Source organism: Harpia harpyja, chromosome 2 (genome assembly GCF_026419915.1).
Source record: "Harpia harpyja isolate bHarHar1 chromosome 2, bHarHar1 primary haplotype, whole genome shotgun sequence".
Classification (NCBI taxonomy): domain Eukaryota; kingdom Metazoa; phylum Chordata; class Aves; order Accipitriformes; family Accipitridae; genus Harpia; species Harpia harpyja.
The window spans coordinates 73,544,078-73,560,910 of record NC_068941.1 but is presented as its reverse complement, the minus strand read 5'-3'; the positions used below and the strand labels follow the sequence as shown (position 1 = coordinate 73,560,910).

At 39.8% G+C, this 16,833-nt stretch overlaps 1 protein-coding gene across 2 annotated transcripts; it reads right to left on the bottom strand.

The window, feature by feature from the left end:
• Nucleotides 1-13,133: 13,133 nt before the first annotated feature.
• Nucleotides 13,134-16,569, bottom strand: FGFBP1 (fibroblast growth factor binding protein 1). Of its 2 annotated transcripts, none has more exons than XM_052811097.1 (2): nt 16,395-16,472; nt 13,134-15,067 (listed from the first exon to the last, which is right to left on the bottom strand). In XM_052811097.1, exon 2 carries the CDS (start codon nt 15,044-15,046, stop codon nt 14,330-14,332), a length of 717 nt encoding a protein of 238 aa, XP_052667057.1. In that variant the 5' UTR covers nt 15,047-15,067; nt 16,395-16,472; the 3' UTR covers nt 13,134-14,329. The 2 variants fall into 2 exon arrangements, with proteins under 2 accessions (XP_052667057.1, XP_052667046.1); XM_052811086.1 differs by having other exon boundaries at nt 13,547-15,071; nt 16,395-16,569.
• Nucleotides 16,570-16,833: the final 264 nt, after the last annotated feature.

The window sequence follows — 16,833 nt, the reverse complement described above, 5'->3', positions numbered from 1 at the left end:
TGGCGTCCAGATGTTGTGATGGACACCATCTCGAAGAGCAGTGCTGGCAGTGGAAGACTACCCAGAGAAGGAGAGCATCAGCCATTCCCTGAGCCTGCTCAAGCATCTCAGACCTGAGGAAGGGAAAACAGGAACCGCTGCAGGAAAAAATCCCCCAGGGGCTGGATAGGAGCTCTGTCACCAGAGATCCAACATTTCCCAGAATTAAAAAGCTGGAGGAGGAGTGAAGAAATATGATGCCTCATTGGTAGTGGTGAATTTTTCTTCCTGGTGTGATTGTCAAGATTTTTGGTTACCCCTAAGAATAAGTAAGCCTTAGAAACGATTAATGCTTGGAAAAAAGTATGTAATCTCTGGAAGGTTTTACTGGGCACGCTGCAGCTGTAACTGCAGTCAGAAGAGAGTGGGATTAGCCAGCTTCTCTGACTGCTTTCCTATTTAGCACCCAGCAACACCCTCCAAACACCCACATTTTTGTGGTGCTCAGCATACTGGCAGATACAGGGAATTTAAGTCCAAATTCAGTGCTTAAATGAAATATTACAGTTTTACTCATAATATGCATGTATTAGTAATTATGATGACAGAATAGCATAATCAAGATATAAAGAACTGGTATAATTGTAATTACAGTTTTCCCTGTCATGGATATAGTATTTCAACACAAGTCTCAACAAAACTACAGCTCTCGTTACCAACTGAAACAGAACAAACTGTTCCCTATAGAAAACACTGTTTCTTGGGATGTTCCTGCCTGTAAAATTCACAAGATATAGCCTCAGGTAAAGGCTCTTTTCCAGCAGATACTACTAGCAGTTTTCTGGCAATAGTACTAAGCAAGTAAGGGCTGAGTAATGTTGGATTTTTGACCTGTCAGCTTCAGCTTTAACATTTTAACTTTCTGCAGGCAGGATCAACATCAGCAGCTTCTGTGGACAAATGCTGCATGTAAGTCATGGGGTTATTTTATGTGTTTTGGGTAAGTCTTTCATGGAAATAGCACAGAAATAACAGAAACTCAATCTGTGAACTATAGGACCTGGGCCAATAGCACACATCAAAGGCATGTGTCTAAGTTGCAAGTAGCACAGATAAGATTAGCATTGGTGTCACAGATTCCTGAAGCTGCTGCAGGCTTGTAACTGCTCTCTGTTTCCTCTAATAAAACTACCGTACTTGACTCTGGTTGCAGGCAGCATGTGAAATGACACCAGTACGTCCAGAATTTATTAACATACTATGCATGTGCTGTTTTCCTTCAGCTCTGTTTAAACTACTAGGTGTCCAGAATCCTAGGTAAGTGCCTGAAGTCCTCAGAGAAACCCAGGACAACAATTGTTGATGGAAAAAGAGATGAAGTTCAGGCAAGGCCATGCACATTGTTCTTCTAGTTTATTTCCCCAAAGGAAAAACAAGCTGCAACACATTTCTCTTTTCCACTATCTCCACAGTATTTATTATAACAGGTTTCTGCTCTGTTACTAGCAAACATGGTATTTACTATCATCATATAACCCTTGTGGTTGAGAATGACTGTGCAGGGCTGCTGGTGAGTTCAACTCATGCCTTCTGCAACACCACTCAGCATGACCTTTACTGTTGCTCTGCTGCTGCTCCTTATTTCCCATCTTATTCCTGTCCCAGGTCTTGCCACTGCTGAGCCAAAATGCCAACAGCTTTGCTCATCAGGGTACTCTGTACTGCTGCTTGTTACAAAGCGCTACAAAGATTTGGTTAGTTTATTACATGCAGTCAAACACGTCCCTCATGTATCCTGAGGCACTTAATCTTTCTTCATTAGCAGATGATATATAACGAATGAACAATGAGTAATTGTAGGCTTTTAGCTAAACTGAAGTCTTAGGCCTGAATGTTTGAATATTTCATTCTACATTTGATTGATCTCTTCATACAAACGGCCAATAAACAAAATGTCTAGCAGCAGGTACCATTACTTGATCTTATCATTATATTATTACTGCTTTTTGATTTTTCCAAAATTTGGGGCAAAGGCTGAATTTTTTGTATGTATACCTTTGTGATAACTGCAGGGCTATTTCGACAGCATTTAACCTGAATTCATGTCTTCCTTACAGTGGCAAGCACAAACCAAGTTCAGCTACAAGGTATATGAAAGGGACTCACATCCACCTTTGGGAGCTTCCTTGGAGCATGGTGTTTTGTCTCTAAGGCAGGATGCTGCAGACCTGCTCAGCTGTCAGTGTAGTCTGAAAGTCTAAAGCAACGATGGGGCCAGGGAAGATATTTCTTTAGTGCAACATACAGGTTTGAGTGATTTAAATGTGTATGTAGAAGACATGAAACTTCTTGAATTGTGCAGAAAATCACTGCACATGCATTTAAAAGTCTGCACAAAATGGTGCCAGCTCGCTTCATTTGCTGCACCCATTACTCATAGATTTTGAGATGCTGACCACAAAAGAGGCACATGAATTTCCTTGTGGGTGAAAAAGGATATTTTTCAAATTCTTTTTCCAAGCTGGAGCTTACCTGGCAGCTCACCAGTAATGATGCCTTCATCAGACAGACTTTACTGCATACTAGCATCTCAGTGGGAGGTCTCCGCAAATCTCAGTGAAGCAAGGTGGTTTCTGGAAAAAGCAAAGGCGGCATTGTTCATATGTGCTGCTTGTTGCCAGACAGATGGATATCCAATGTGCAATAAATCAACTTGGTACAAGAGGAGCACTGGTAATTGTTTTTCTACACTGATCTTCAAAGGATATTTCTTTTATACCTCCAGTCTGGAGCCAGTGTGGCTCCTGAATGCACTGCGCTGCCATGCACCGTTCAGACTGTGCCCATTATTTGTTGTTTCTTGTGCACCAGCAGTATGTGTGTTTGGTGATTTAGTACCGTATGACGAAATGGCACACAGTAGAAGGAGCACTGCATATCCTCCATCAGAGCTCTGAAGCATAATTCAGCTACCTCTAATTCATCAGCTGATGGATCAAATCCAGATCGACTCCCAGATTCCACAAAAATACCTTTTCTTATAACATTCAGATTTCAGAGGTCAAGTTTTAGACTCTATTGATTGACTTCTGAGGACCAGAGGCGTTTGGAAACACTTAGCAACCCAAATACAGGAGAGAAAATAGGACCATAAGATTGTCTAGTCTCAAAGGCGTTTCTAGCAAACAGCAGATATGTTGTAGGTCTCCTGCACTCCTGCAATTGGTAGATGAAATCTGAGGTGACTATGATGAGCAGTAACTCATCATAGCTGGTTGCAGTAATAAGAACATTTAAACCAGTGGGAACATGCCTAAAGAAAACAAACATTTCAAGTGTTACTACAAACAGTGAAGTCTGTTTCTTTCTGTACTTACATTAGGAGGGATATTGTGACATGATAGCAGCCACTGGATGAGACTATTGCTCACTACCAACAGTCAGCGTGAGCTCTGGGCTACAAGGGAACAGCACCCTTAAGAACTTTCCATCATCAACAAAAATCCAGAGCAACCAGCCCAAGACTGGGAATAACACTCCATGATAACTGGATATCCCAGTCACAATACCAGCCAGAATATATGTGCCTGGATCTTTTTAGGCACACAGCCATTTTACAGAATTTATATAGTTTATGTGAGCATATAATTTTAAATTGCCTTTTTCCACACATTTCTGTTCATGACTGGTTATATAATCTAATAAAAATGTTTTTAAGATGCTCAAAATTTTAAGCTGATTTCTTTTGCTTGTAAATTAAAGCTATTCAGTTGATATAGTGAATAGAGTAGATTGTCCACTAGACTGGTAATTTTAACAGGGCAGTTGGATTAAGTTTATAGTCTGGCTCTGCATTATGTATCAGTTTTTCCAGAATCTAGGAACTGGTTGGATTCCCACTTCATGATTGTTCCTATTGCTTGTGTTCAGCCATACACCCATATAAACACTTCCAGTTTCTGGAGGAACTAAGAAGCTGATATAGGTGTTGACATTTTGAGCTCTTGGAGGATGTAGGTGATGGTGGAAGTCCTAAAAGATTCACAAGGAGGGCACTGTTGCATTCAGACAGACTAATCAGAAGTTTCAGTGAAATTGCTAGCTCCTGGTCACTTGGCTTCATGATGTTCCCAAGTGCCATTCTGTAGTGACTCAAAGAAATGAACACTCACTCTGAAAATTCTGAAACCAAATTAATACTTAAGTCCAGAAACTTCAATGCACTTAAACTGCGAACAGATTCAGCCTACAGATTTTACTGCTACATTGACATACAGTCTTGTTTTAGTCTTCTGTCTTCATTCCCCTATTTGTAAAACAGAAATAATCTCAGTAACATGCAAGTAACCATTCATTGATCAGCTCTGCCCACTGTTCCCCCAAAACATAAATTCTACTTTCTGAACCCTGCAACTTTGAAATCTTTAAATTGTGTGATTTTTTCCCTCTGAATCGATCTTCAAGTACATGCAATCCTGCATACACACATAAATGCATCTAAACTGTTGCACTCATAAGAGTCAAAGGTTGCCAGCAAAAAACAAATTAACCTGATATTTTCTCTGCCGGTATACCTCAGTACATTAATTTCTGTGTTGATTGCTGGCTGTTGCTAATCATGAATTTTCATGTCTCCACAGAGGATAAGTTCTCATCTACCTGACTTAGCAGCAGTGGTGAGTATTTCAGTACTTCAGACTGAAAGAAAACTACCCAGACCTGCAGAACAGAAAGCTGCAGGATGCAAAAGCAATAGGGTTTACACTCATTCTGAAGGTCTTAAGATGGACCCATTGAGCTGGGCCTTTTGTTGTTGCCCTGAACAGAGGTGGCTTTCTCTCCGTATGAAAGAAAGTCTTTGGTATTTTGTTGTTTCTTTTGCTTCCTACTGACTTTGAGTAATGGTAGTAATGCAGAAAAAAGATTTCATTACAGCACCTGGCGAGCATTCTGCAGATGTATGAAAAGTGGCTAATTTTTCTTTAGCATGTTCTAAGAAAGACAAATCTTCCTATGATGTGTGGCAGAACCTACTTCAGCCCCACAGGAATCATGAAAGGCAATTATCTTTAGAACAGCCAAGGACACTTACAGATACATGATGGCTTCATCTGCTTTCCAGGGGTTTGATCTCACCCGTTGCTTATATCACAGCCCAAAGAGCTTTCAACTTTTTCAAAAGTTGTAGTTCCATAATCAGAAGACATAAAAAAGGAGATATTGGTCAGTTCTACTGAGTCTGCAGTTCCCCCCGTCCAAAAAACCCCAAACAGTTCCCGTTGTCCAAACTTGAGCAACGGAGAAGCTTCTGTTGTTCCTGCAGCAATGCACATTTTCTCTTTCTCCTCTCATCTTGCTGTTTGAATTCATAAAGACAGAGCCTCTACCTTTCTCTAAAATTTCCTGACACATCTATTTCCAGGAAAAGTAAGAGAGTGCTATTTATCTGAGCAGAACAAAGTTAGCGACTCCACAACTACTGTTCTCAATTAATTCCACAAGCTGTCTGGATGAAGAGTTGAGAGTAACTCCTTGTGTCACACGACTATCTAACAAGACAACATTAGGAAGTCAATATTATGTACTGCGTGGATGAGCAATCCTCTCAAACCAGATATTGCAGGCAAATGTAAGGGAGAAAGGTATGCTCGAACACCATGATCATTTGATACCCCGTTATCAAAGTAGAAGATACATTGCCTAGAAGTACTGCTCGATATGCTGGCTGCCATCATGAAGAGACTTGAGCTGCATATTTTTGGAAACTGAAGAGCTTTCGTATTCGTCATGTAAGATACCTTACCTCTAGGTATCAGTGGGGTCATATTGACTGGAGTGTTTGCTGAACTCATGTAGAAGTTGTGTCTTGTATTAATGAAAAAGCCTAAAAGATATGACACTTCTTTACATTAACAAAGAGTGTGGAAAGAGAGAGCTGTTGACAGTAATTTTTCGTGCCTGTGCTATTTTCTTCTTTGGTCCTGTTTTCAGTTATTCAATTAATTCTATTTGAAAGCAGTTAATTATTTGGCCACCTCTGGCTTACTGGTCAATAGTAATTTACACTAGCTATTTCAAAGAATAAAATTAATCCTAATGATAGGCTATTAGCCAAATTTACTTCTGAGTAGTACTTACATAAGTCCGGAGGAGCTCTATTAGTATTGAATAGACATAGGTCCCTGAAAACAGTGGTTTTGTGTAAATTGGTGGACCTCAAGAGGAAAACACAGGGCCTGTCAAGGAATACAAACACAAAGTTTTCAAATACTAAGGAGAAGCCAAATTCAACATTCATTTGGCAAGAGATAGGAAGGTTGATATGAAGACTGGTGCTCTGTAGGAAGGTGAGTTATTTTTCATCTCTAAGTAAATCTTGCCCTGCTTCCAAAGACTGAAGAATATACTAATAGAAACATTAGCTATACTCTTGCCAGAACTGTCTACAGGAGCAAGCATAGGGAAAATTCAGATGAGCTATGCATGCATAATCTGGTATCATCAGCTCCTAATAAAAGCCTAAATTCAGGCATTAAGGTGAGCTCAGTGCTGCAGTACTAGGTACAAAAAAAAAAAAAAAATTAGGGAAAAAAAGGAATGCCTACAGTGTTTAAGGGGAAGGGCTCAAAAAGCCAACAAGCACCTGCCAGTTCAGGACTTTGTAATGACTCACCAAGCCTCACTAAACCTGCTCTAAACAATTCTCATTTGGGTTGGTTTTTTTTTTTCTATATGCCCCTGACATACTTATCTGTTCTTCTTAGAGAGGAAGGAGACACAAAATTTATGTGATGTTCTTCTGGAATGATCCTTGTTTAAGTATGTCATCTGTTCTTTCATTGCCACAAAGGGCTATAAAACAAGTTGGTACTTGAACATCCACCTGAAGATAAGCAGTAGGTTCATAATGTCAAGCAAGAAATATTATATATGATAGCAGTGGCATCCAGCTCAACATTGCCAGCTTTTGGAAAGGGAAACTCCACTGGAACTTTTCTTGCAAACATGCTCCATCTGGATGAGGAAAAACTACATACTCAGGTTCTGAGAAGTCTTTCTAATACCATGGCAGCTTTGTTTTACTTTTGGTAGTAAAATTATTGTATGTTAAAATAGGTCTTTCCCCCCTTCTTTTTTTTTTTTCTGCATAATGTAGCAACACACATTATTCTTCAAAGCCTTTTAATTACGGGGATAGAATTTTTTTTTTTATAAGCCTCCCCTATACTCTGAATAAAATACACTGAAATCGAAGTAGACATAATTATCAGTCTGTTTTCTGTGAATTGTATTTTTATTCATCACTAAGCATCTCACCTACAGAATTTCACATGACCTTTTCTTAGCATTTCTTTTGCATGTACATTTTCTTTCCTTTTAGTTTGAAAAAACAACTCAACTCTGCAAATGTAATTTCTATTAATACTGCTCCCATTCCTTTCCTGGGACCTCTCCCTCCATTTTACGTAGTTGAAGCACTTAAAAGACATGGGTCACCCTTATAAGATTAAGTTAGAGTGCAGTTTTTAAGGGAGTAATAAATAGGGGGTCCTCGTATTTGGCATTTGGCTTTTGAACTGCTGATGTGGACTTGTCTGTGTTTTTAAGCCTTACTCATACTGGCAGGGCTGGACTATTCCTTTATTTGAATGAAAGCTAAAAGGATTCTGTGGGTTGCAGTATAAAAGAAATATCAAGCACGAGAACATTCAAGATAAAAACACTGGATAAGAAGACTTTGTTAACATTAACTCTACCTCTCTGAAAACGGCAGCTTTCCTGCTTTTGTTTTTACACCCTCACTTCTAATTTTCCTTTTGCCTTCTCTCTAAATAACAGTTGGAAATTACCTTAACAACTGGTCCTCCTTCAGGTTTGGGGGGACTTCAGTAAACATCCTCCCAGCCCCCTGCCTAAGTAAAATCAGCCACATCTAAATGTTAGTGGTCAGAGCACAAAGCAGTTTAAAGTGGTGAAGAAAGCTGCATCTGATTGAAATTCTAAGGAGAGTTTGGGCAGCAGAGCGTAATTACCTGGCTGGACACTGGCCAGGACATCATCAGCTAACATCTTCGCTCTTACAATGATAGTAATCTGGGAGCTCTAATGACCTTGTACAGCCAGCAACCTGATCATTAACCCAAGTGGAATGCTGTTAACCCAAACACCCCAACTGCAGCAGCACCTACAACCCCTAATGCTTTGCATAAGGATTTTTTCAGAGGCAAGATACCAACTTAAATCTCACACAAACCAGCACACCTAAAGTCCCAACTTTGTTCACAAACTGACCTCTCTAGCTCACTTGTGTGTCATTTGCACATGTAAGTGAGGAATATACAGTCTCTAAGGTCAACATTTAACTGCAGTTCTCCCTATAGGACACTAAGCACTATAGGCTGCCACACATACAGAGCAAAGACCATGTTCATACCTGCAGGCATAAAAGACAAGACACAAAATTCCTTGGAAGCTCGCACTGCAGGGAAGAACTGCAGCCATCCTTTGGAGACCCCTTTGGAACAAGAAGTATGAACAGAGCTGCCATGGCATGTACATCTGTAGGGATTCAGCTGCTGTGGAATGGCCCCAAAGCAGTCCAAGATTTTCCAGGGAATCACACCACCTCTAGAGTGACTCTAGAAACCACTTCTCCTTCAGGCAACAGATGTAAAGGTAACTCATATTATATAAATAATATTCTATTATCTAAGCATACTCATTACATATAATTAGTGCACATATTATGGATGTATAGAATACATTCCTGTTACAGATAATATTGTCATTCCTGGATTTTAAGATTCATTTTAACATCAAACGTTCTGGCTGACTGGAACTCTCCTCTTCCTTGGCATACACAAAGCACCACAGAGTGCTTATATGTGCACACTCGCAGACAGTTTTGAACATGTTGCAGGCTCTCATTACATAACAAAGTCTCTTTGATGTGTCTGTCTGTTGCCTGGAAATCAGTGTGAGACTTCCATGGTCCACTGGGGGCTTCAGGTTAATTAAGTCTATCATTTCTACATGGGGCTTCGTATGATCAGTGACTGAGGCAGCCAGGTAGCAACAACTTCATGGGATGTCTTCACAGTTCTCCCACCTACTCATTATCACTTCTTTGTCTTAAAACACCTATTTCTAGTGGGATCAATAAGCAGCTTTGAAAGAAGTTCTAGTAGCTGAATAAAACACACACTTTACATGGATAGGAGCATGTTTCCAGAAAAACCTATTATATGAATTCTCGTTAAAGAGATAAGAGGGCCATAACACATCTGCTTCTGCTAGTAGTAGCTTTACAAACAGGTAAAAAGCTTTGTGACATGGCTAGTCCCCTCTCTTTATATGTGACCCTGTGTTATCTCACTGCAGTAATGGCAATGGAAGGAGCAAGTGTGGCACCTGGATATCCTTTTGAAACCTCTAGGTGTTCAGTGTCTGATAACCCTAACCCTACTAGGATTCTTGCACCGTGCCTTCTCCTCTCTGGCTGTCTGAAGAGAGGTGATGACTGCAGCCAGGGTTCAAAGTTCCCTTACTCTTTCAAGGGAGGGAGCAGAAAGAAGCTCAAAGATGTTAGAACACAGGAATACCTACAGTGGCCTTGAGATCCATTGTATTTGTTAAACCATTTATGGTGCTAACAGGCAGGAGCCATGCATGCTCCAGCCAGGGATGGGATAGTACCACCACCCTAGTGACAAGATTGCAAGGAACCTCTGCAAGCTGGAACTGCTGAACTTCCCATTCTTGACGCTGGATTTTTCCATCTGATCAATTCCCAGTGTGCTAATCAAAGTGGTGTCACTCTTGGAAATAGCCTAGAGGAACAAACAATATAATATATTGAAATGGAACGAAAACCAGGCAAAGGCATGGGATGAGTTGCACCAGCTACCAACAAGTATTGAGCTGCCTTGCTCAGGGCAGCATTAGAAAAAAAAAATAAGGTAAAGGTGGAAAAGGGAGTGGGATTTATTATCTAGGTTCAGCTATGTGTATGTGGATTGAGCACAGCCATGTAAAATGTTCTTGTCTGAACACTCAGTCTCTGCTATGGTTGGTCAAATTCAGGTGAGGTGATATCAGGCGGTAGGTACTCATTGGCCCCCTCAGGGGAAGAGGAGGGTAGGGCACTCCGGGAAGCAGGAAGGTTGAGTCACTCAGCTCTGTTCTCCTACAAATAGTCATGCAACATATGAGATTAGATATGTAATCTGTACTGTTGCCAAAGTGGTAAATGAATAAAGAAGGTTGCAAAGGAATGGAAACTCATTCAAATGAAATTGGCGTGAAAGTGAGTAGAAAATACACTGCAGAAAATAATAAAAGAATAAAAGCTTTAAAGTTAAAGGAGCCGAAATTTTAAGATTTTTAAGGAGTACTGCACTGCCAGAGCCATTTGCTGGGCATTAACAATGTCTCCCCATTTCCTAGTGAATACAAAGATGTATCTAAATTTTCTAGATAAGACTGTCATATATTAGGAGATAACTTTGGAAAAACTCTTACTTTCAAATTTTTCTCTCCCCTTTTTTAAAAAATCCATTTTTTGACTCTCCAAAATTTGGTGAGAGTTTGGGAATTTGTGGGAGTATGTGGGGGTTGGGTCCACCTAAAAAGATCATCCATAGTCTAAAGCAGTTACCAAATGTATAAGTATTCCATATTGCAAGAGCAGGGAAACTCCCTGAAACTTCTTTATCTCTGAAGCTAGAATGAGTTTCCAATCTTTAAAAGCCCTATCCTTCTTCCCCAGTAAATATTCAAATTATAATACCCAGGGTTGTCTGGAGAAACAAACTATATTGCCTAGAAAATAAGCTAGTTTTTCTCAAAGACATTCTTAATAATTTTAAAATACCTAGAAGTTAGCTGGGTATTTTCAAGAACATATACATGTAGTTCTTGTGCAGAATGATCTAATCATGAGGCATGAGAAGGGGACCACGGGAACTCTGAAGATCTCTGTTTGGTTCCTGATTCAGCCACTGATTTTTCTTCCCATGACTGTCAAAGTCATCCAGTTTTCCTATACTTCATTTCCCCAGGTGTAAAATGGGGCTGATTTTCCATAACTCGGGTTGATGCAAAGAAGGCAGAGATCCTTATGTTTTCAATATGGTAGGACAGAGGACTTGGGCTGCATGACATAATTTAAATCCATTCATTGTTTTCCTTCACTGTTTGCCTTACTACAGAAGGTGTTATAAAAGTCACTACCACCGTTATTCCAAGTTATTCACACATGAAGTTCTGACGCAATGACAACTAGTGCATCTGGGGAAAAGACGCACAGAATAGAGCTCAGCTGTGAACATTTTCATAATGACCACAGATCCTAAGATGAAGAATGCCAGGAAATGTTTTATTTATCCTAACCAGCTTGACTCCAGAAGCACCAAAGTTATACTGACCTAACTGGCTCTGTAAATGCCCAGAAAAAAGCAACTCTCATGTAATTGCTGTCAAGTGATTGCTTTGTAGGCGTAGGACTGAAACACGAGGCTTGGTAAGCGCAATGAAAACTTAGATGCACTTACCCATAGACTCGTAGTCTGTGCAATTATGGAAAAGGCTGTTCATGAAGTTAGACTCCAGATATATTTGCCTCAGACCCTGCTATTCTGAAATGTGCCCTTAAAAATCCCACCCTTTGGTTGAGCCAGTTTTGAGATCTGTGCTGTGACACTAGCCCACCTTCCAAGGAAAAAGGCTGCACAGAGATGTCCTTTTTCTCCTGATGCTCCACACTGTCCTTGTAGGATACTGGCACAACTGCATGTATCACAGGTGAAATGCACCCAGGAACTGTTCAGATCGAGCATGTTTTCCTCCTGCAAAGAGCCACACATGAAGATAAAAGTCAGTCCTGAAAGAAAATAAGAAGATGAAGCAGCAGAAATATAATGCATCCCCCGGAGAGGAGCATGCAGCTCCCACACGTGGGTCTAGGTTCTGACAGTCCTGCATGCAGAGATGTAACTCACAGCTCTGGAATCCCGAGCTCTGGGATACGTCACTGCAAATTCGGTGTGCTTGGCTGGCCAGCAGCCACAGGGAGAGCAGTGCTTCCTGGCAACTCAGAGCGGGGCAGATCACGCTTCAGGCAACAAAGTACTTGCTGTAATACTCGTGAGGGTAACAGCAGCTAAGGGTAGTTAGGATTGGGCATTTTCCAAAACATCTGGAGCAATTGAGCCTCTTAAGCCAGGCCTGTCCAGTGCTCTGGTTGTGATCTGGGATTATTATACAGGTGTCTGTATACCAGATTAGATATTCATAATTAATTGCTACAGTGTATTATTGCTTGAGCCAAATATGTGCTCCTAATCCTTCCTTTGCATCTTTCCACTTTCTTATCTCAACAATCTCCTAATGCGAAGTGGTGTAGGCCAACACACAAGGTGTCTAGCAGCTGGAACTCACCTACACTTCCAGTATTTACGTATCTACCTTAATAATAAGGAGCTGGAAGCTTTTTCTCCAGCCTGTTTGGCACCAGAATGGCTGTGTCTTCCAGCCTCTACAGGAATTAGTATTGATGCCCCTTTTTACTGGAATTTTGCTTTGCTGTGGGCATCAGTCCAACAGAATTTATCCTGCAGAGCCTGGTAATACTCAGTGTTTCCACAGAGTGTGCCGCAGTTGGAACATCAGTAAGAAGACCCTGCTGCTTTTTTGCCATTTGGACTTGGTAAAATACAGCTCAATCCTCAAACACAGTTTGCCTGACTAATACCAGCACCCCACATTCAAGATATTAGTCACATAGAGATTGCAGTATTGTAAGTAGCAAAAAAATGTAAATGAATATCACGAGGTACTTATGAGAGCCTTCAGAATACTGTCCTCTTTAAAATACTGCAGCTAATGCCTGAGCTGATGCCATGCCTTCTTCCTGACTCTGCCAAAATAATTTCAACCCTGTGTAAGAAGACTTGACCCCTACTAACAAGCAAAAAAAAAAAAGCAAAGCTGTCTGTTTAGTAACACCTTCCTCCCTTATTGAGGACTTCCATCTAAATTTAAGTATTTTGCTAAGTTTATTCTTCATTGCAAAGAAAATGCTAACTGATATTAAATAATGGCAAGGACCTTTATTGCTGTAGCAACAAGACAGGGTAGCATTAAAACACCCTCCCCAGACATGCTCATTTAAATAAAAAGTGAGTACATGTGAGAATGAAGGAAAAGAGAGAAGTGGCAGGAGGTAAATTACTCACAACTACCTATCTTAAAAATATTCTCTCAAATATTCTAGCAATAAGATAATTACAGAAGGGAACAGACTATATTTTCTCAAGAAACAGAAATATTAGTTTACTTTTCTAGAAATGCTCAGGGAAATTGTATTTCATGAAAGTTCAAGCTTCTCCAAGTGGACCACTGTGATAGAAGACCATCCTTCCAAGCCCAGAGCCACTGGAAAAGTGTAACTTGTATATTACATTTCTTCCAGCTGGAGTTTCAAAAAATAGCAAAGGTCAGTTGTCATTATTTAGCTTTATATTTTCTAAAATCTCTATTCTTGTAGAGTTTGGATTTTTTTTTTTTTAAATACAGGTGAAGTTTAATGAATAGAAAAGTATTTATTTGTGTTGTGCATACATAAAGATAACAGACAGTGGAACCTGAAAGAACATACAGGCAGTGTTGAGCACAAGTTCTTTAGCTGCTTAAGGGGTCCAGTCTTGGGCCTGTGTATGAACTTGTATAAGTCATTTTTTCTCTGCGTCTCTGTTTACCTGCCAGAAAATGAGTACAATGTGCTACTATACTTCATACTTCCCTCTCAAAATGTTGCTTGCACTGGCTGAGAAAGCTGAAGTCTGCAAAGCTGCAGAAGTATTTTTAAAACTGCTTTATAAGCAACACTTTGCCTAGGTCCTGTGAAAGATCAATCATTGACAAAGACTTAACACTTACAGAGAAATCTAGTTAAACACAGAGACAGCCAGAATATTTGGAATATATTTTGAAGTTTATTTTTCTTAATAATTTTTAGGTCAAAAGTATTGTATATAACCAAGAAGTGCATAGCACTGAATTCATCACTTTGGCTAGCACAGCTCAAAGAGGGGCAAGGAGACTGCTTATATACTTCTTTGTAGAGTATGTAACATCCATTGGTAACACCTGTGTAGCAATCTATGTGCAAATAAAATCTATAACATCTTCAACTATGTCAACTGTAGTCTGTTGTGTATATACAAAATCAGAAAAATATATTCCTTTTTTTCTTATATACATTATATAACATGAGAATAAAATCTGGAATAGTTTGCAGTAACTTAGATACGACCGGACTTCCATGATACAGAGCTTTAGAAACACTTCCTCAGCACTTTTTGTCTTGGACCATTGTGATAAAAAAGTTGCAGAAAGAAAGCAAGCTTTCGGGACAGTATTCCTCCGCCACCTTTTTCTGATCAATATAATCTATGTCTTCAACACAGTCTTGAGGACTGTGTTCTAGCTTTTTTTCAGTCACAGAGGTGGCTGCTGGAGTCTGAACAACTTCTTTTGCTTGATGAATTGTGTTCCCTTTTGCAGGACCCACTGAGGTTAGTAGGCTTGAGTGAATCAACTTGAGATGAGCACTTCGTGGGCCTTTCCTACATACTTTAGGTTTTAGGATGCTTTTGGGGTCTTGACAGATCTGCTTCTGCTTCTTTAGGGATCGAGAGACTTGTTTCCAGTAGGATTTCTGGTTTACTGCATACTGTGCACAGGTGGAAGGGTCTCCAGAGAATTCGCACCAGAACTCGCTGTCACCATGTTTGCACTCTATGTGCACAGTAGCAGCATTCATGTCAGTCACTGCCCAGGTGCACTCAGCATTTTCTTTGGTTTTAAACTTGCCTTTAGGAGATGATTTTCCTCCTTTTGACTTCCGCCCTTTTTCATTTTCTTGGTTAGATTCAGTTTGGTTTTTTCCACCATCTTCTATGCTTTGTCTTCCCTTTTTTCTTTCCTTCTGCCTTTCACAGTTGGCTAGTAGTATCTGGGAGACCAGAATCAACACACAAAGAAGTCCAAAGCTTTTGATCCTCATGATCTCTGTTTTGCTTGTTATCTGCCTTCAAAACAAACAAACAAACAAAAATATAAAAACATTTTCACTTAATGCTGGACTCCATTTGACAGTTGCATTATTTCAGACATGGTATTGCACTGCTCTTTGATACCTATTAAAATGATGTTACTGGCAAAATTCTCTGTCCTTTGTGTGAATAACACCTGGTTTCTAGAACCATTATGTATTATCCTTGAGAACTGTAGATGGCTATGGAGTAAGTCCTTCTGATTCAATTACTTAATTATCTATGCAATGTGGAACAGAAGAGAGTCACTCCCAGGACGTGCTACTGCCCAGTGACTGAGGTACCTTAATTAAAATCTCTTCTTCAGTCAGAGAAGGAATTTGAACCTGGGATTTGTCAATATCTCAGATGGATATCTTAAGTTATAACATATAAAGCAGTTGTTGTTCCCATGATCTCCCATTTTGTAAACAGCACATAAATGATTTTGACTCCAACCTCTGGCTATTCTTCAAAAATATACCAGACAGAAAGGAAACCATTTGGTTCAAGCTGAGCAAAATTAATTCTTAGGCATCCTGAAAATTGTCTTAGTTCACTGGTTATGCCAGTATTTCAGTTTTCTGTTGAAAAAAATGATAGTAGTCTTTCCAGACACCAAAAAATAACTATTGATGCTTTCTTTGCCACCTTGACTGCTAAACAAACAGAACTACCTGCTCGCTTTTGAAGACACCTGCAGTGTACTGGACTGTGTCTAAACCTACCAAATTCAAGGGATAAATATGCAACTTCAGTTTTGAAATGTAGCTAGTTAGCAAATTATTATCAAGCTGATCCCTTTGTCTGCACAGAGCACATTTATTTCTGTAGGTGTTTCTCTTTATAAAGCAGCTTTCAGGATCAGAGCATACCATAATAGTCGAGGGTTTAAATCTGGCATTTAGTTGACTAAATCCCTAAATGTGTTTTTCAGATGTTTCCATCATAGCCGTTTCTGTAGCCAAGTTTCCGTGTTAAAAAGCAGAAATTCATGTGTAGGCATGCTAATAAGGAACCTATTTCAACATTCAACTATCTGCAAATATCTTTAGTTACATAAATTTAGAATCTAGAATACATAGGTAGCAGCAGAGGTGAGCAGGTCCTACTTTTGCATAGTTCTTACTTGACTTGCATCATGTCTTATACTATACACGGAGATTTTCACTCCATAAAACCCTCTTTAGAGAACATCATGTGGTATTTACAGTTCTGTTGCAAATACAGCAACTAATAACGTTAAAATGAGCAACGATGTGACAGTAACCTTCTGTTACAAATGGAACAGTGCAAAAGTAAGATAACTGAAAGACATACCTTGCACAGGGCTTGGAGATACCCAAACGCAACTCCTGAAGCAACTTGCCTCTTTCAAAAGAATCAGAGATAGTTGTAAAAGCAGCATGGTATTTATAAAGGCAGAGACACACCTTCAGGTCTCCAGCAAGACTATTACAACACAATAGGATACTTCAATGCCATGTTTACCTCTGACACACCTCCTTGGAAAAGTGCCAGTTCTCATTCTTAGCACAAAAAAAAAAAAAAAAACCCAACCCAGCTATGGTGGGGTGACAAGGTGTGTTTGCGTAAATTAGGTGTTACTTTAGCCAAGTCCTTCCCTCTTCATGAACAAGGATAAGAATTTTATTAGATCATGATCTTCTCTAAAAGAGCTTTTCCCAGCCATTGAAGGATGTATCCTGCAATGCCCTCAACAAGTTGCACTACCATTGTGTTTAGCAGAATTTGGGTA